Source organism: Monocercomonoides exilis (genome assembly GCF_001643675.1).
Source record: "Monocercomonoides exilis strain PA203 chromosome Unknown scaffold44-821271, whole genome shotgun sequence".
NCBI lineage: Eukaryota > Preaxostyla > Oxymonadida > Polymastigidae > Monocercomonoides > Monocercomonoides exilis.
In genome coordinates, this window is record NW_027150589.1 from 445,561 (window position 1) to 462,101 (window position 16,541).

Sequence of the window (16,541 nt, forward strand, 5' to 3'; positions counted from 1 at the left end):
ATTTTTCTCGTTTTGTTAAATTCTCAAACGTGAATAAATATGGATACAATACAAAATATGAAAAATTTCATTGAATGAAAAATCATTCAAAAATAAAAAAAAACACACAAACTTTTTTTATTTTTCCGTGAAATGGCACTGATGCACTTTAAGAGGGAATCATTTGGTAACAGAGCTTCATTTTCAATAGCTGGTAAATGCTTATAAATGTTTTTATTTATTAAAGAGAAAAAATCTATCACCAAATACAAAAGTTTAATTGGAATTTCGAACATATGATGATTTACGTTGAATTTCTTTTTCAAATGAAATTATGCATTTTTGAGTATTATTCACTATCGCTTGCTGATTATCATAATTACAAAAAAACAAAAAATTCGGTTCTCTTAAAGCAGATACGCTCTTATAAATAGTATCAAAACAATATTAATAAATATATAAATTAGCATTGCAAATATAAAACCATATATAGCAAAATTTACGTAAAAATCAATTATTAACTTTCATAATAAATTAAGGGTCAGATATTCCAAATGAGACAAAATACTAGCTTTTTTGATGAAAACAACGATTTGTTCCAAATGTTTTCTCAAACTTTATCATTATAAGTCTTACATTATCGTGCAATATTAAAAAAAAAAAAAATAAAAAAACGAAAAAAATTCTTTTGAAGAACTGTGTGGAACAAAATTAATAAAACAAAAAATTTTGGCCCAAATGTTATGTGATTGCATGAAATTTTCATCTGATAAAATCTTTCACAAAAGCACTTTTAAATTATTAATTTACACAAGTTATTTTACATTGATCTTGATTTGCCTTTTTGCAAAAAATCAACCAAATTAGTTTTTTTTTTCTTTCATGCAATCAAATAAAACAATGTTAACAAAGAATATTACATGCTGGTGAAATCAATCCTGCAAAAATAATCAAACTGAAAGCGATAAAGGTATGCAAGATAAATGTGTATCGAGAAAATACGGGAAGGCAGAAGGAGTGGCTGGCAGAGAAGGCAGATAAGACACGCGAAATGGCATCATCCCAAGTGACTGTGAAAATGGCATTGGCTGATTGATCAGCTAAGTTGGATCTGTTTGAGAAGAAGAGATGGATGTTGATGATGATGACATTAATGAAGAAGGGGAAGAAAAGATCCATTTCAGCGAAGAAACGTGAACAACTTTTATCTCATTGTTCCGCCTATTTTTCCTCCCAATCAAAAAATTCACAACCAAATCTGCCTGTTCCTTCAGACCGATTTCTGAGCCTTCCATTCCTGTGAATGAAAAAGAAGAAGATGAAGATCCAAAAAAACAGATAAGACGTAGAAGATGATTTTTTTCCATATCTTTTCTCAGCAGCTCAATCACAAAAGGAATGGCTTGAATTCTCTATAGTTCTCAAGATTATCATTCCCTTTGCATCATTTCTGATGCTGTCTATGATGATGAAGGAGGTTGTGCAAGGAGGAAGATGACGATGTTTGAGATGTGTTTGAAGAAGAAGAAGAAGCAATCCTTTTCATTTCAATCATTCCTTTATCGCTTCTGAGTAGGTGAAAATGAATGCTAATCCATTTCCTCTTCCAAAACGTTGATGATGAACGATGATCCAAAAATGTTCGAAAGAATAGTTTCAATGGCATCTTCTTCCATTCTTTTCTTTCGTAATCATCAATGCTGCTTGTTCTTTTCCTTTTCAATCCCTTTTCAATCAAAAAACAGCCTTTAATCTGATTTTTCTTCTTCATTTTCCCTTCTTCCTTTCTCCAAAACAAATTCTCCCAGCAAATAGAAATCATCAGGTATTTCACTAATGACTTTCATATTCCAATCAAATGAGAAAAAATAAAAATAAACAAATTCATTTTTTCATGAAAAAAATCGAATAAAACAGAGTTTGCAGCACACCAATCGCAAATTCCATTAATTCCCTGCAAGCTCTTTGCATCAACAAAAAATATCCATTTTCACTCATTCATCCATTCAGTGTTTTTCTCTTGAATTGAAATTCCATCTCTATCTGTGAGAAAAACACATCAAAAACCCAATCCAAATGCTCATATAACCATGTTCCATGCATCCCATCCCTTTTGCGAAAAGTGTCCATTTCAGCCAATCGAGGCAAAAACAATCATTTCTTTCAGAATATCGAAAATCTCTTCAAATAAAAATATCACAAATAATCCACCAAAAGACATACATTAATATGTGGTGCAGGATTACAAAATGTTCATCGCTCGTTCCTCTTCTATTCATCTGTTTTCATCAATCTTCACATCATTCATTTCTTTCCCAATTGCCATTTCTCATGAATACACAGCCAACAAAATAACATGCTCTAAATCATATGTTGTTCCATCTCAGAGGCAGATATCGCTGGACGGAGAGTGACGGCTGAAATATCAGAACATCAACAAAAATGGATGATTCATTCTCTATTATTCATCGGATCATAAATAAATATTGAAAAACAACAAAGGAAAATATTTATATTGCAAAAATATTATGATATTCAACAAAAGATGAATGTTATTTTTTTGTTGGAGTGCCCATATTAGTTTGTGATAGAAAAAAGAAAAGAAAGCAGTTGGAGAGGCATGGTATTGAGGCTGTCAGGAATATTATATTGTGTGTGGATAATTAATGTGGGGTGCATATGCAAGGGTGCCACAAGTGATGGAGCAGGATTTGTTGAGGAATCAGCGAAAGAAGGAGAATTGGATTATCCAGAAGGCACATGGCGAGAGAAGGCTCAAAACAACAAAATTGGAGATGAGAATTTGTTTGACACATATGTTGAAGGAAAAGAAGGTAGAGCGAGAGAAACCTGGAAAGAAGAGAGAATGATGAAGAAATGCACAAAACAAAGGAATGAAGGAGGTGGAGAGATTGGGAAAGCTGAAAAATGGGGTTTTTGTGATGAGTGGAAAATGTTGGGAAAGGAGGGTGTGTGTGGTGGGAGTGGGGTTGAGGGAAGTGTTGTTACAGTCAATTCATCGATGAAACTGAATTCATTGGGATTGAGGGAAAGAGGTGGGGAGTGTGTGCTCAGGGCATCGGATGGATGTTTTGTTGAGGTGAGTGGCTGTGTGATTGGAGTTAAGAGAGAGACACCTCCCTTTGATTTGTGTGGGAGCTGTGGATTGTTCGCCAACATTTCCCTCAGATCATCTTCAACCTCAACCTCAACCTCGACTGAACAGATATTCCCTCCACTTTTCTCTTCAAAAGCAGCGGAAGGAGAGATTCCAGAAAAATGCCATGTTTCTGTTTGTTCTTCTCATTTCTCATCTTTTTGTGTGTCTTCAGCCCCATTCATCTCATCGCATTTTGTTTCTCTTTCCCAACTAGAATTCTTCAACATCTCGACAGGTCCACAGAAAACAAGGCAACTGGCTAAAGGACTGAGTCAAAGAGTGTTTCTGATGAGTGGGTGTGAGTTTGTGTCGGTGTGGGATGTGTATGATGGGGGCATTGTCCCTTCACTGAACAGCCCCTCATCTTCCCTGGATGCCTCAAACACCTCGTTTGCCAGGTGCTATCGCTCTCAGAATGTTGAAGTCAATGGGAGTGAAGGGAATCCATCGAAACCAGCGAGACAGCAAATAGCAGACAATGGGGCGAATTCGTTCACCTGGTGTGTGTGGAATGGGTCAAAAACAACGGGAACCAAGATCGATAATTATTATGGAGACTCAAATGGCGGAGCGATTTACATGTATAATCTGGGATCGGGAACACTTTCAGTGAAATTTTGTTCGTTCAATGATTGCTATGCGAACTATGATGGTGGAGGAATTATGTGCAGTTATATCGATTCAGTTAAAATTGAGAACAACTCATTCAATGGATGTGTTTCAGCAAAAAATAATGGAGGAGGGGTGTCTGCTTTTTCGATTTCAACATGTGTTGGGATAAGTGGATGCGAATTCAAAAATTGCAAAGCAAATTATCAAGGAGGAGGGATTTTTCTTTATGGATTTAATGTTTCTGGATCTTCATGTTTTGAAAAGGAAAGTTGCAAAGGGGAGAGCGCTTGTGTGTTTGAGTGCTCATTCACGTCGTGTTCTCTGACAAACAAATATGGCGGAGGGATGTATTGTGCTAATGTTCCATCTGCATTCAAAATGAGAAGCCTCCAGTTTATTTCGTGCTCAGCAGTGTCATATGGCGGAGGATTGTATTTCAGGCCATATCAATCAACAGCTCCAAGCAACAACATTTATTGCTATTTCTTCTTTTTTCACGACTGCAGATGCAGTAATTCCACTCCATATGGCCACGATGTGTATTTTGAAGATTATTACAAATTTTTTTCATCAAAAAGTCCGTTCTATGAATCGTATACAACGAATAGTGATGAGAAGAGAGTGTGCAATAATTGTCATGGTTTTCAGCACACAGAAAAGAAATGGTTCCTGAATGATGGAAAATTGTTATTTGTTGGAGAAAATGGAAATGACTCAAGTGAGATGTGTGGAATGAATGAGATGATGCCTTGTAAAACGATTGGGCATTCTGTGAATAAATGCAATGATGTTGTTAGTTTTGGGGTTTCAGTGCTCGGTGGAAAGTGTGTGAGCGAAGGGGCGACGATCAGTGTTGGGGAAAAGAAGATAACAATAACAGGGAGAGGAAAGGAGGTGAGTGTGATTGGGACAAGTGCGCTTTCCACCTTTTCAACAACTCTGTTCAGTATATATTCTGGCCAACTGGAGGTGGGGCATGTGGGGATCGATCACAACGCGACAAGAAGCCCATCGCCGAGTGTGTTTGTGGTGTCGCTGGGGAGCGGGACACTTTCGCTGGAGGATGTGGTGATTAATTCTTCGACATCAGGAGGGAGCGTAATATCTTCATTAGTGTTTGAAGTGGCACTGAGGCAGCTGAAGACGATTGATGTGGAGATTGAAAACATGAAAATATCACAGCCTCTTTTCGCTGAACCATCATCAGTAGGATCGTCATCAGGAGAGAGTTTGCTTGGGAATTTGACAATTCGGAATGTGAATCGTACAGGAGGAGATGGAGTGGTAATGGCAAAAAGTGTGAAGGGAGGAGAGACATTTGTGGTGTGGAATACAACAATGGAAGGATGTGAGTGTGTGAATGGGAATGGAGGAGGGATAAAAGTTGAGTTGGCATCGTCAACAAGCAAAGCTTACATTGGGACATCAACATCGCACAGCGGAGGAGCAACAAAATTCAACAAAACAAAGTGCAGTGGATATGGAGGAGGGGTGATGCTATGGCTTGCAGATAATTCATTCGATTTTACAATAACGTCAGTGAGTTTTGTTGGTTGCAGTGCTTCATTTGGAGGGAAAGATGTGTTTGTGAATGGGAGCAGGCTGGTGAGTGGGACAATAACAAGTTCAAAGCTGAACGTTGGACACAATTCATCTGTTTATGATGAGCTGATGGGATATGACCGGAATGAGGGAGGGATGGGAATATTCCCATTGAACGTGTTTTTGGATGCATTTTCAGGAGCAGCACATATGGGGAATAAGGTGAATGGGTATGGAGGATATGACTCGTGGTTTTGTGGGTTTGGGTATTTTTCATGCAAAACGATCGCGTTTGCTTCCCAGAACAGATTCAGTTCGTCAAAGAAGAATATTGTGTTGGATTCAGGGTTTGAGCTGGGAGAAGTTGTGTGGATGGCAGGGTCATATGAATGGGAGGTGTATTGTGAGATTAACAAGACGAATGTGAATGTGAAGGTACAGAGTGGAATGACGTCTTCGTATTTGATTAATATTGAGAGTGCAAGTTCCATAAAGAACATTGCATTCCAAATTCCATTTTTGTTATCGAGTGCAACATCGCTCATTGTTTTGACCAGCTCATCACTCACACTCACAGATTGCTCAGTTGCTCATATATCAGAGAGCACATCGAGTGTGGCCTTTGGATACAGCATTGTGAATGCGCAGAGTGGGAGCCTGAAAATGGAACGATTTGTGATTGGTGGAGCACTTGTGTTTGGAGCTCATTCAGCGATTGAATTTTCTGAAGGAATGACGAGTGTGATATGTTCAGGGTGCAATATCAGCGGAATCAAAAGGAATGAGGGAGATGGAGGATGGATGAAAGGAACAGTTGGGTCGAGTGGAATGTTGACAGTTGATGGATGCAATGTGAATGGGTGCAGTTGTGCTGGTGGAAATGGGGGAGGAATATATGTTGGATTGAAGGGAAATGGGAAAGTGGTTGTGAGTGGAACGAGTGTGATTGATGGGAATAAGGCAGAGAATAATGGAGGGAGAGGAGGGAGAGGAGGAGGGATGTTTGTGTTGATGGAGAGTGGGGGATGTGGATTGACAATTGGGCAGAATGTGAAGTTTTCGAAAGATCATGGGAATGTTGCAGAATATGGGAAGGATGTGTTTGTTGATTGTGGGAGTGGAGTGTTTTTGGAGTCAAAAGTGAATACCAGCTCATTTTCATTTTTTGACACAAGCACCATTCCATCAGATGTGTTGAAACTGAGTGGGAGTGAAAATGGGGAAGAAAGTGGAGTGATTCCACTGTTTGTGTATTTATGCACAATGGGGGCAAAGGTGCTTGTTGATGGGAGTGGGGGAAATGGGATGGATCACAACCATTGTGGATTTGATGAATTCAGGTGTTTGACAGTTGATTATTGTGCGAACTCAAGATTGAGCAGCGCTGTGAATGAAATAGAGATTGTCTCATCTTCGTCAATAACGAAGGAAATAACAGGACCGTCATTTGGTGTGAGTATTTCAGGCAGAATAGTATCATCATCATCAGAGGAAGGAGAGAGAATGGGAGTGAATGTGAGTGATGGGGGATCAGCCACACAAGACTGGCTTGTTGGATGTTTGAGTTCACTGACAATAAGGAGACTTTCATTTGTTGTGAGAGGTCAGTTGAATTCGAGGAGAAGTGCATTCATCCATTCAACATCAACACTCAGTGTGACGGACTGTTCAGTCTCATTTGAGAGTGGGGCATTGACTGATGGAAAGATAGGATACAGCATCATTGGCATGGCAGGAGGGAATCTGATTGTTAATGGATTTGTGATGGAAAGTGGAGTGACACTGACAATGAATGGGAAATCTCCAATATCAATGACAAGTGGAGTGCAATTGGAGATTTTGAATAGCAGAGTGAGTGGAGTGGAGGTGGAAGTGGCAGGTGTAAGTGGAGGAGGGGGATGTTTGAATGTTGGGATGGGCGTTAATGGGAATGTGAAAATTGAAGAAAGCAATTTTTCATCAAGATGCCCAGGTGGAAGTGGAATGAAAGGAGGAGGGATGATGATATCAGTGGGAAATGGAGGAACATTGAGAGTGAAAGGAGTGAGATTATCGGGATGTGTTGTGCCATCAGAGGATATTGAGAATGGAGGGAGAGGAATTGGAGGAGGGATGTTTGCTGAACTTTCCAATCAAATGGGAACATTTTCATTGGAGAGCATGACATTTAGTGGGTGCAGCGCATGGAAAGGGAAGAATTTATTTGTGGAAGCACAGGATTTATCAGCTGTCATCAACAGCACATCAATTTTATTCAATCCAGAAATTGGAATTAAAGTTGCAGACTTGAATGAACTTTGTGGAAGAGAAAGAGGTGAGGCAGAGCTGATTGTTCCACTTGTTGTGTTTCTTCGGACATTTTCATCACCAGGATATGTGAGTGGGAGAGAACAAGGAAGTGAATTCAGGCTGTGTGGATATGAAGATTACCCATGCAGAGGAATTGGGAATGTTGGAGAAGTTCAGTTCCCGAGTTCAAAGAGAGTGATCAGATTGACAAACACATTTTCATTTGATGAAGAAGTGAAGTTGGATGGGCAGCCATATGAGATTGATTCGAGCAACAAAGATGTTGGATTGAAAGTTGGAGGAACAGGAACAAAAATACAAGAAGCATTGGTGATGAACAGTGTTTCATCAACATTGACAGGGATATTGTTTGAATTGGGAGAATCGATTGGAGAGCGATCATCATTTGTTCATTCTTCAGGAGGGACATTGAGATTTGCTGATTGTGGGATAAAGATGGGAAATGGAGTGGATTCTGCGAATTATGTGTTTGTGAGTGCAAGTGGAGGGACATTATCCATTTCGGATTTCAGCATGAGTCATGTGAAATTTGGAATAAATCCATTCATTGTTGTTGAAGGGAATGGAGAGGCTTCGATTGGGGATGCATTGCTTGAGGGAATGGAAACAAGAAATATGAAGGGATTGATTGAGTATTCATCATCATCGAGTTCATTGACGATTGGGAATGTGACAGCACAAGAATGTGTGATGGGAGGGAAAGGACTGATATGGGATGAAAATGGAAAGAAGCTGAGGATGAGGAATTGCACGATTGTGAAAATGAGCAGTTTGGAGGGAAATGGGAGTGTTGTGAGTGGAGAAGTTGGGGATGGATGTGTTGTTGAGGTGAATGATGTTGTGATTGAAGAATGTGGAACATTGAAGGGATGTGGAGGAGGGATGAGTGTGATATTGAAGGGAACAGGAGAAATGCGTTTGGGGAAGAGTGGAGTGGTGACTTCGTTTGAGAAATGTTCAGCTGGTGGTGAGGGATCAGTTGGGGGATATGGGGGAGGAGTGAATTTGGATTTGAGTGACAATTGCGTGAATAACTTTGCGTTGACAACATTGACATTCAAAGAGAATGTTGCAGCTGAGGGAAGGGATTTGTTCATTTCGTGCAAGAAACTGAATGGAACAGTGAAGAAGGAGAGGTTTGGATTTGAATACAAATATGAAAATGGAGAAGGAGAATGGATGGAAGTTGATATGAAAGGGATTGACAGAGACTATTTTGCAGAGAGTGTTGATCTTGGGCTGTTTCTTGTTGAAATGAAGAGAATGGAGGTGTGTGTGTCGAGAGAAGGGCATGACACATTGGGATGTGGGAGCGATCGATATCCGTGTCAATCGATGTGGAGTGGAATAAGCCACGTTGACAGAAGTGGGACAGAAGGAGAAAGGAAAGTGAAAGTTAGGGATGAAGGGGCAATGGAAGATATTTATTTCCTCACAGATGCACTTGTAATTGAAGGATGTGTGAATAAGGGAGATGAAGAACAATATAAGACTGTTCAATTTTATGAAAAAATCAATACGGATTCTGAATCATCATCTTCATCTGTTATTTCATCAACTGCCTCACTCAGCTTGTTATCATTGAAATTGCAGTTTCCAAGTCAATTTGAGTCAAATATGAATTCACTGATCTCATCGAGCGGGATTCTTCAACTTGGAAGCTGTTTATTTGACATTCAATCAGCAACATATATTGTTCAATACTCATTGATAACCACAACCAGTGGAAGTTGCACATTGAAAGGATGCAGTTTAACAGGGCCATCATTTGTCAAATCACCATTGGAAATATTTTCTTCTGTTTTATTTGAAAACAGCAGTTTTTCAAACATTATGAACACTGGAAGCGGTGAAGGAGGCATTGCAAAAGTGACATTGAAAGGGAATGAAGAATTGATCATTAAATCAACAAATGCATCATCTTGCTCACTTTTAAAGAACGGTGGAAAGGGAGGATTTTTGTATTTGGATTGTGAAAATTGTTTGAATGAGAAGCCATTTGTTTTTGATGCTGACGTAACTTTTGAGAACAACAATGCGGCCATTGGAAAGAATGTGTTCATTTTGGGAAAGGATTTTAATTCTTCTGTAACAAATGATTCATTCAACTTCAATTATTCTTCAATGAAAGATGATAAGACTCTGTTTGCTGGAAGTGATGATTTTCATTCAAACAAAGATTTATTCATGTTTCTGATTCCATACAGCTCATTTGAAATATTTATCTCATCAGAAGGATTTGATGTTGCAAGATGTGGAAGTGAAGAAGAACCGTGCAAAACAATGTGGAAAGGGATGGAAAACATGGAAAAGGAGACTGGAAATAAAACAATTCAGATTGAAGGATCAACAATTATTCAAGATTCATTCAATATTTCCAATTATCAGATCAAAAAGGATGTGAAGATGGGAGAAGAGAATGTTAAAGCCAAATTGAATTTTGAAAAAGCAATTGGAAGTCAATTGGAATATTTCATGGTGAATGATATTCATCTTGAATTGTTTAACATCCAGCTCCATCTGACATCGGGATTTGACAATTCAGCCAAAACGATTATTTCAAACAAAGGAGGAGATTTGGTGATTACTGGATGTTCATTCCATTCAGAAGCTGGAGTGAACAATGGATTTAATTGTGTATTTGTGGATGCGATTGGAGGCAGCGTGGAAGTGAATGATTTGTCAATGGAATCGTGCAATGTTGGAAACAGTGTATTTACCATTCATGATGTTGGTGTTGATTGTCATTTTATGAATGTTCGAGTGGAATCGTTAAATGAAAGCAGAGGATTTCTTCTTCTGATCAAAGGATCTGAATCAACAACAAAGATAAATGAAGCGGGTGAAGAAATGAGTCTTAACATTGATAATTCGTCATTTTCAGGAGTGAAGAGAAGTAGCAATGGAGCGAGCATTTTGGAGTCGAAGAGTGAGAACAAGATTTGTTTTGTTGTGAATGAGAGCAACATCACAGAAGACAAAGCAGAATCAAGTAAAAAAGGAGGGGCAATATTCTTCACATTGGGTGCATCAGGATCAATGAAGATGATTGACTCAACAATCAGTCAATGCAGATGCACCAATGGGAAAGGAGGAGGGGTGTATTTGGCAACAAAAGAAAGAGGAGAATTGAATTTCACATTTGTGGGAATGAAATTCAGTGCAAACACAGCAAGAGTGGGGAATGACATTTTCATTGAATACTTCAACATCTCTTCTCAGATTAATGAAAGCCAGTTTCAGTTTGATCTTCGAGAAGGTCATTATACGCGTTACAATGCAATTTATGGAATTGATAGTTGTGATCATCCGGGTGACACAGATCTTATTGGATTTATTACGATCCATCAGAGTGACACAATCATTGTGAGCAGTGTGGATGGATCGAATGGCAAGCAATGTGGAACAAACACACTTCCATGTGATTCAATTGAGCATGGGCTGGTGCATTTGACATCTGAATATGTGAGTCTATTGTATATTGACGCTGAGAGTGTGATTGGAGGAGAAATAGAACTGAAAGAGATGAGTCTGAGTTCGAAGAGCAGAGAAATGTGTGAAGTTGAAGTGAAATCAAACATTGGAAAAACAAGAGAGGCATTTATTTCAACAACCGGAACAGTCTCATTGGTGAGAGTGAATTTTGTGTTTGATTCGAACTTCATCTCTTCACATGAATCACTAATATCACCTGAAGGAGGAATTCTTGAAATTGTGAATTGTTCATTCACCTCAAAACAATCTAATGAAGAAGGAAATATAGAATTAGCAAACATTCCATTTCACATCATTAATACGGCAGAAGGAGAATTACAAGTTGATGGATGCACAATATCAAATCTCATTCTTCATAAATCTGCATTATATCTTTCATCACAACTTCCGTCAGTCATTGATTCATTAACGATTTGCAATTCAACAATGAAAACTTTTCTGATGGAAATTAATGAATGTGGACAATTAACAATTAATGATTTCAAAACAGAAAATATCTCAGTTGAGGGAAATGAAGAATCACTTATATCTTGCTTGACAATGAAAAAGACGATGCAATTGACAAATTGCACAATTGGTGGAGTCAGTTCAAAGACCACAAAAGGGAAATTGATGAAAGTGGAGGATTGTTTGAATGTGAAAATGGACAGTTGCATTTTCGATGGAAGTGCAAAGGAAAGAAATGAAAAGAATTTGAATAGAGAAATTGAGATGTGCAGATGGGAAGGATCTCTTGTGGATGTTGTGAAGAGTTCTGTGATGATGAAAGATACAACAATATCGAATTCCCCAGAAGGTGGTATTACGATGAGTGGAGGGGCATTGACTGTTAATGATGGAAGATTTGAGAACAACAATCCATCAATTGAAGGATATCCATCATTGAGAAGAAACATCATCTGTTCTAATTCTGGAACATTGAATGTGATGAGTTTGAAAGGTGGAGATGGATTGGAGAGAAATACATCACTTTGGATGTTGAATGAAGGGTGCAGTTTTGAAGGGATTGTTTCTGAGAGGGATTCATCATTCTTCATACCTGTTCTGGAGAGTGTAGAAGTGAAAGAAGAGACAGATAGAATGAAACTGACATTCAAAGGGATGCTTCTTATTCCTTGCAATCTGTCATTCTCATTTGTGAAGAGGAAAGGAGAAGAGAAAGAGATTGAAAAATATGATTTTGATTCAAATGGATTCTTGTCCGAAAAAGAAGTTGAAGGAAGTGTGGCAAAAGATCTCATCAGCAATTGTGGAAGTGATATTGAGGTGAGTGTGTTAGTTTTATTTGGGAATGAAGAATCTCCTTCATCAACAAATCCATTCATTCTGAAGAATGCAAGTGAAAGTCAGGCAAATGGAGATGAAAGGATTGTTGAAGGAGGAAAAGAAGGGAAATCTTATTGGATTATCATTGTTGTTGTGTTGGTCGTGATATTATTGGTTGTTCTGATTGTTTCTATTTTTCTGGCTGTTCGATGGAGAAAAGCAAAGAAAGAGAACAAGGATCTGAGAGAGATTGTGAATGATAACATCAAGAAGGATCCAAAGGCATTTGAGATGGTGACGATGGATATGTCACATGAGGAGCAGTGGAGGAGAGCAGAGAAGAAGAACGTGGTGAATGCGAAGAAGAGGAGGGTGTATGAAAAGAAGCTGGTGCATTCAGAGTCAGAAGAGTATTTGCTGAGTGAAAGTGGATCGACTGAATACATCCTGGGGAGAGACTCGGACAAGATTCCAGAATGGGCACTGGAGAAGGTTACAGAGGATAAGGAGGATAAGGTGGAAGAGGAGGATATTGAGGAGATAAGAAAGCAAATGACACTGTCATATGTGTCATATGTGGCGACAGGGATAAGATTCACGAGGATCGAAGATCTGTGTCCGACCACTTCGTCAATGTCAAACTTGGTGGATGCGATATCGTGTTCGGTGCCATACGAGAGTGTGATTGTGGACTTGAGGGATTCGCTGTTCATTCTGCTGCATGGGAGGAGTGGAGGGAATGGAGTGAATGGTGAGAATGAGGGAGAGGAGGAGAAAGAGAAGAAAGAGAAGAGGAAGAGTTGGGAAGAGCTGTTGCGAGAAAGAGAGCAGAGGGCTGCGCAGATCCTGTTCTGGGTGGCGAATGGGGTGGAGCACTGCTTTGATGATCTGGATGATGGGGTGGAGTCGCTGGAGAGCCTGAGCCCGCACATTGTGCTGTTTGGGGAAGGGATGGCGATCTGCATTGCCCTGCGCACAGACAGCTTGTCAGACGATGATTTTGATTCATCATCCATCTCTTCATCAACAGCTGTGACATCTGCAAGTGATGATGATGATGATAGTGATGATGATAGTGACTCTCTTCCCTCATCAGCGTTTGAGGATGAGCTGGAGTACATGGATGAATGCAAGCGGTGGAAGGCGCCGGAGCTGCTGATGAACAGGAAGATGAGGGCGACGAAGGAGTCAGTTGTGTTTTCGATTGGGATGATGCTGTGGGAGAGCCTGACGTTGGAGGTTCCGTTTGGGGAGGACTCGGCAGAGGGAGCTGGGCAGAAGATTGTTCGTGGGGAGAGGCCGGAGATGAAGGGGGTGAGGGAGTCTGTGTTTGGGGAGGTGGTGTCGCAGTGCTTGTCGTGGGAGAGGAGCAAGCGTCCGAGGCTGGGAGAACTGAAGCGAGAGTTTGTTGGAGGATGTGGGGCGAGGGGGATGATGGTGACAGAATCAGATGCAATTGGGATATGCGACAAGGAGACGAGCTGTGTGGAGGAGGAAGGTGGAAAAGAAGGGATTGGAGAGAATGAGAAAAGGAGTGAGAAAGGAAATGAGAATGAGAAAGTGAATGTTGCGCAAGAGGGAAACGAGAGGATTGAGCAAATGGACATAGTTTGATGGCTTTTTTTGGTTGTGTATTTCGTGGGATTGTGAATGGATTGCGTGTGTGTATGTATGGATGTTGAGGATTGTGATGTCTGTGGTCTAAAGACCAGAGAAAGATTCTGTGAGCTTTATGGAGGTGTTTTGGTGTCGAATGCATCTGGGGTGGGTGTCTGTTATTGTTCGTTTTGAATATGAGTTTTTAAACTTCCTGTTTGTATGTATTCCTTATTCTTCGTTAATACTTTTCATTCATTTGATCTGTCTGTCTGTGTGTATGTGTTCATGATGTTCCTTTTTTTTTTTTGTTTGTTTCTATGTGTTATTGTTGGTTTTGTGAAAGCTGGAACAACCACATCACTGCCATTTTCAGTGGCAAAGTTGTTCCAAAAATGCTCATCAGCATCGACAAAAATTTTGAAAAATTTAACGAATATTAGATTTGGCTCATAAATGCGATTCTATATTAATATTATTTTGTCACAAAATTTTGAAAAATTGAAAAAGCTAAATTCACTAGAAATTAATAAATAACATTTATGAAATGAACAGAACCCGAATAACTAACAATGAAAAACGAAGTCAAAAGAATATTGACTGTTGTTAGGTTGAAGCATCTGAACGCAATTATATCACTCAAATACAGACTGTATAAGAATCAGCCAGAGTGAATGGATCATGTTGTTAATGTCGAAGCTGAAAGTGTGGTGGATTCATACAACAGCAAAAAATTTTTATATAATCAAATCAATCGAACCGTGAAGGCTGTTTGACAAAGCAGATTAGTATCAAAAATTAGAATATCTTCAATGGTAATGATTGAATAAAAGCAAACTGAATTGGAAGAAAATTATAAAACAGCCACACAGAGAAAGTTTTTCTATCAAGAAAATGCAGAAATTGGTATAAATTTTTTATTTTGTATGAATTAAGACAAAGAATTTATTCACAGAAATTATTTATGATTAATATTTTCTTAACATCAATGTTGCTAACATTTCTAATTTTGTGACAAACAGTTCAACAGAAGAAAATTTTAGCTGAAGAAAGCATCACGATAAAACTCAAAAGGAAACAAGCTTGCACTTTCAATCAAACAAGATTCGAAGCCCTGATGTGAAATGTTCAATGGATAAAATCAAAAAATAATGACATTCAAAACTAGAAATGATCCAATCGAATATTATCTTGTTCAATTAAACTCACGTTTTTCGATACACCGAAATTTTTTGCTTATTTTTCATTTATTCTCCAAAGTGTATTATCACAGTGTTAAGAATTTCAAATTGCATGTCTTAATTTATTTTGAAAAGTTCCTTTTGTTTAATTTTCAGATTTAGAAAAAATTACATATTCGATCAAATTTATGTTCCCGCATACGAAACTTCACAAAAATGGAAATTATGACATTATTAAGATTATATTTTCATGACAGCGAATTTGGTGAGGAGGAACATAAATTTTATTGAAGAATGAAATTTTTATTATTTTTCTGAAATAAAAAATAAACGAAAAAAGCTTTTCAGAAAAATAAAGACACATTTTGTTTTGCTATTTGTGCAAACTTCATGGAAAAATCGATTTTTTGATCAAAAATTTCAATTTCATATTTTTTAATATAATGTTTAAAAAAGTCCAAATAATGTGTATTAATGATTTATATTGTTTCCACATGTGGAAAATGTGTTTTTTAAAGAATTTTTTGTAAAACGGAAAAATTGACCCCAAATTGACTGTTTCAAAAAATTAAGTTGTTTTTGTTTTAATGTGTAAAGTCATTTCGCTTAATATTATATGAGAATGCGATTGCAAAAAGTTGTGCAAAATTCGATTTGATTTATTCCGATTTTGGCTGATCATGGTTAATTTTTTATTAAAAACAAAAAACTGATTTGCATGAATATTTTCAAAAGATGTTCATTTTATTTTCTTTTCAGGATAAAATGAAAATAAATTATTTTCATCCAATTATCATTCCATCTAACCAAATTTCTCAACGATTGAAATTAAAACATTGCAAAGGATTTGTTTCCATGAAGATGAAAAAAAAAAAAATGAGTTGGAATGGAATTTTTTTGTGAATATTATGTTTTCATTTCCATTAGAAAATTTAACAAAAGTTACATTTCAAATAATTTAATAAAGTTTGACGCTTATGTCAAAGTGTTAACAGTTAAGAATAAGCAAGCAATTCTACTGAAACTATTTGGGGGAAAATACGAACTTTCAAGCAATTTATGCACAAGGCATAAAAAAATTGCATCGCTCATAACTTTATGTCGCTTTCTCAGATTTCAAAATAAATAATATTTTCAGATCCGTAAATATGCATCATTAAAATCAAAACATAAAGTTTTCCAACATTTCGCGAATGTCAAAAAATAAGCCCATTTTGTTTAAAATTTCTATTCACAAAATTTAAATCAAAAATGCAAAATTTTTCGATGAAAATGCCTGAAGTTAAATATTTTGCCCCATTTTGATTCAAACAAAAATGTTTTTCTGTATTATTGGTTTCAAATTTTCATTTTTCCAGTAAAAAACTATAACCACAAGTTATGAACACACTTCACGTCCT

General features: G+C 37.8%; 1 protein-coding gene across 1 annotated transcript; it reads left to right on the plus strand.

Annotated features, from left to right (window-relative positions):
- Positions 1-2,599: 2,599 nt before the first annotated feature.
- Positions 2,600-14,416, plus strand: MONOS_5720 (uncharacterized protein; the record flags this gene model as incomplete). Its single annotated transcript, XM_067875894.1, has 2 exons — positions 2,600-5,906; positions 6,048-14,416. The coding sequence occupies 2 exons, from the start codon at positions 2,600-2,602 to the stop codon at positions 13,976-13,978; spliced, it is 11,238 nt and encodes a 3,745-aa protein (XP_067721946.1). The 3' UTR covers positions 13,979-14,416.
- Between the last annotated feature and the right edge of the window lie 2,125 nt (positions 14,417-16,541).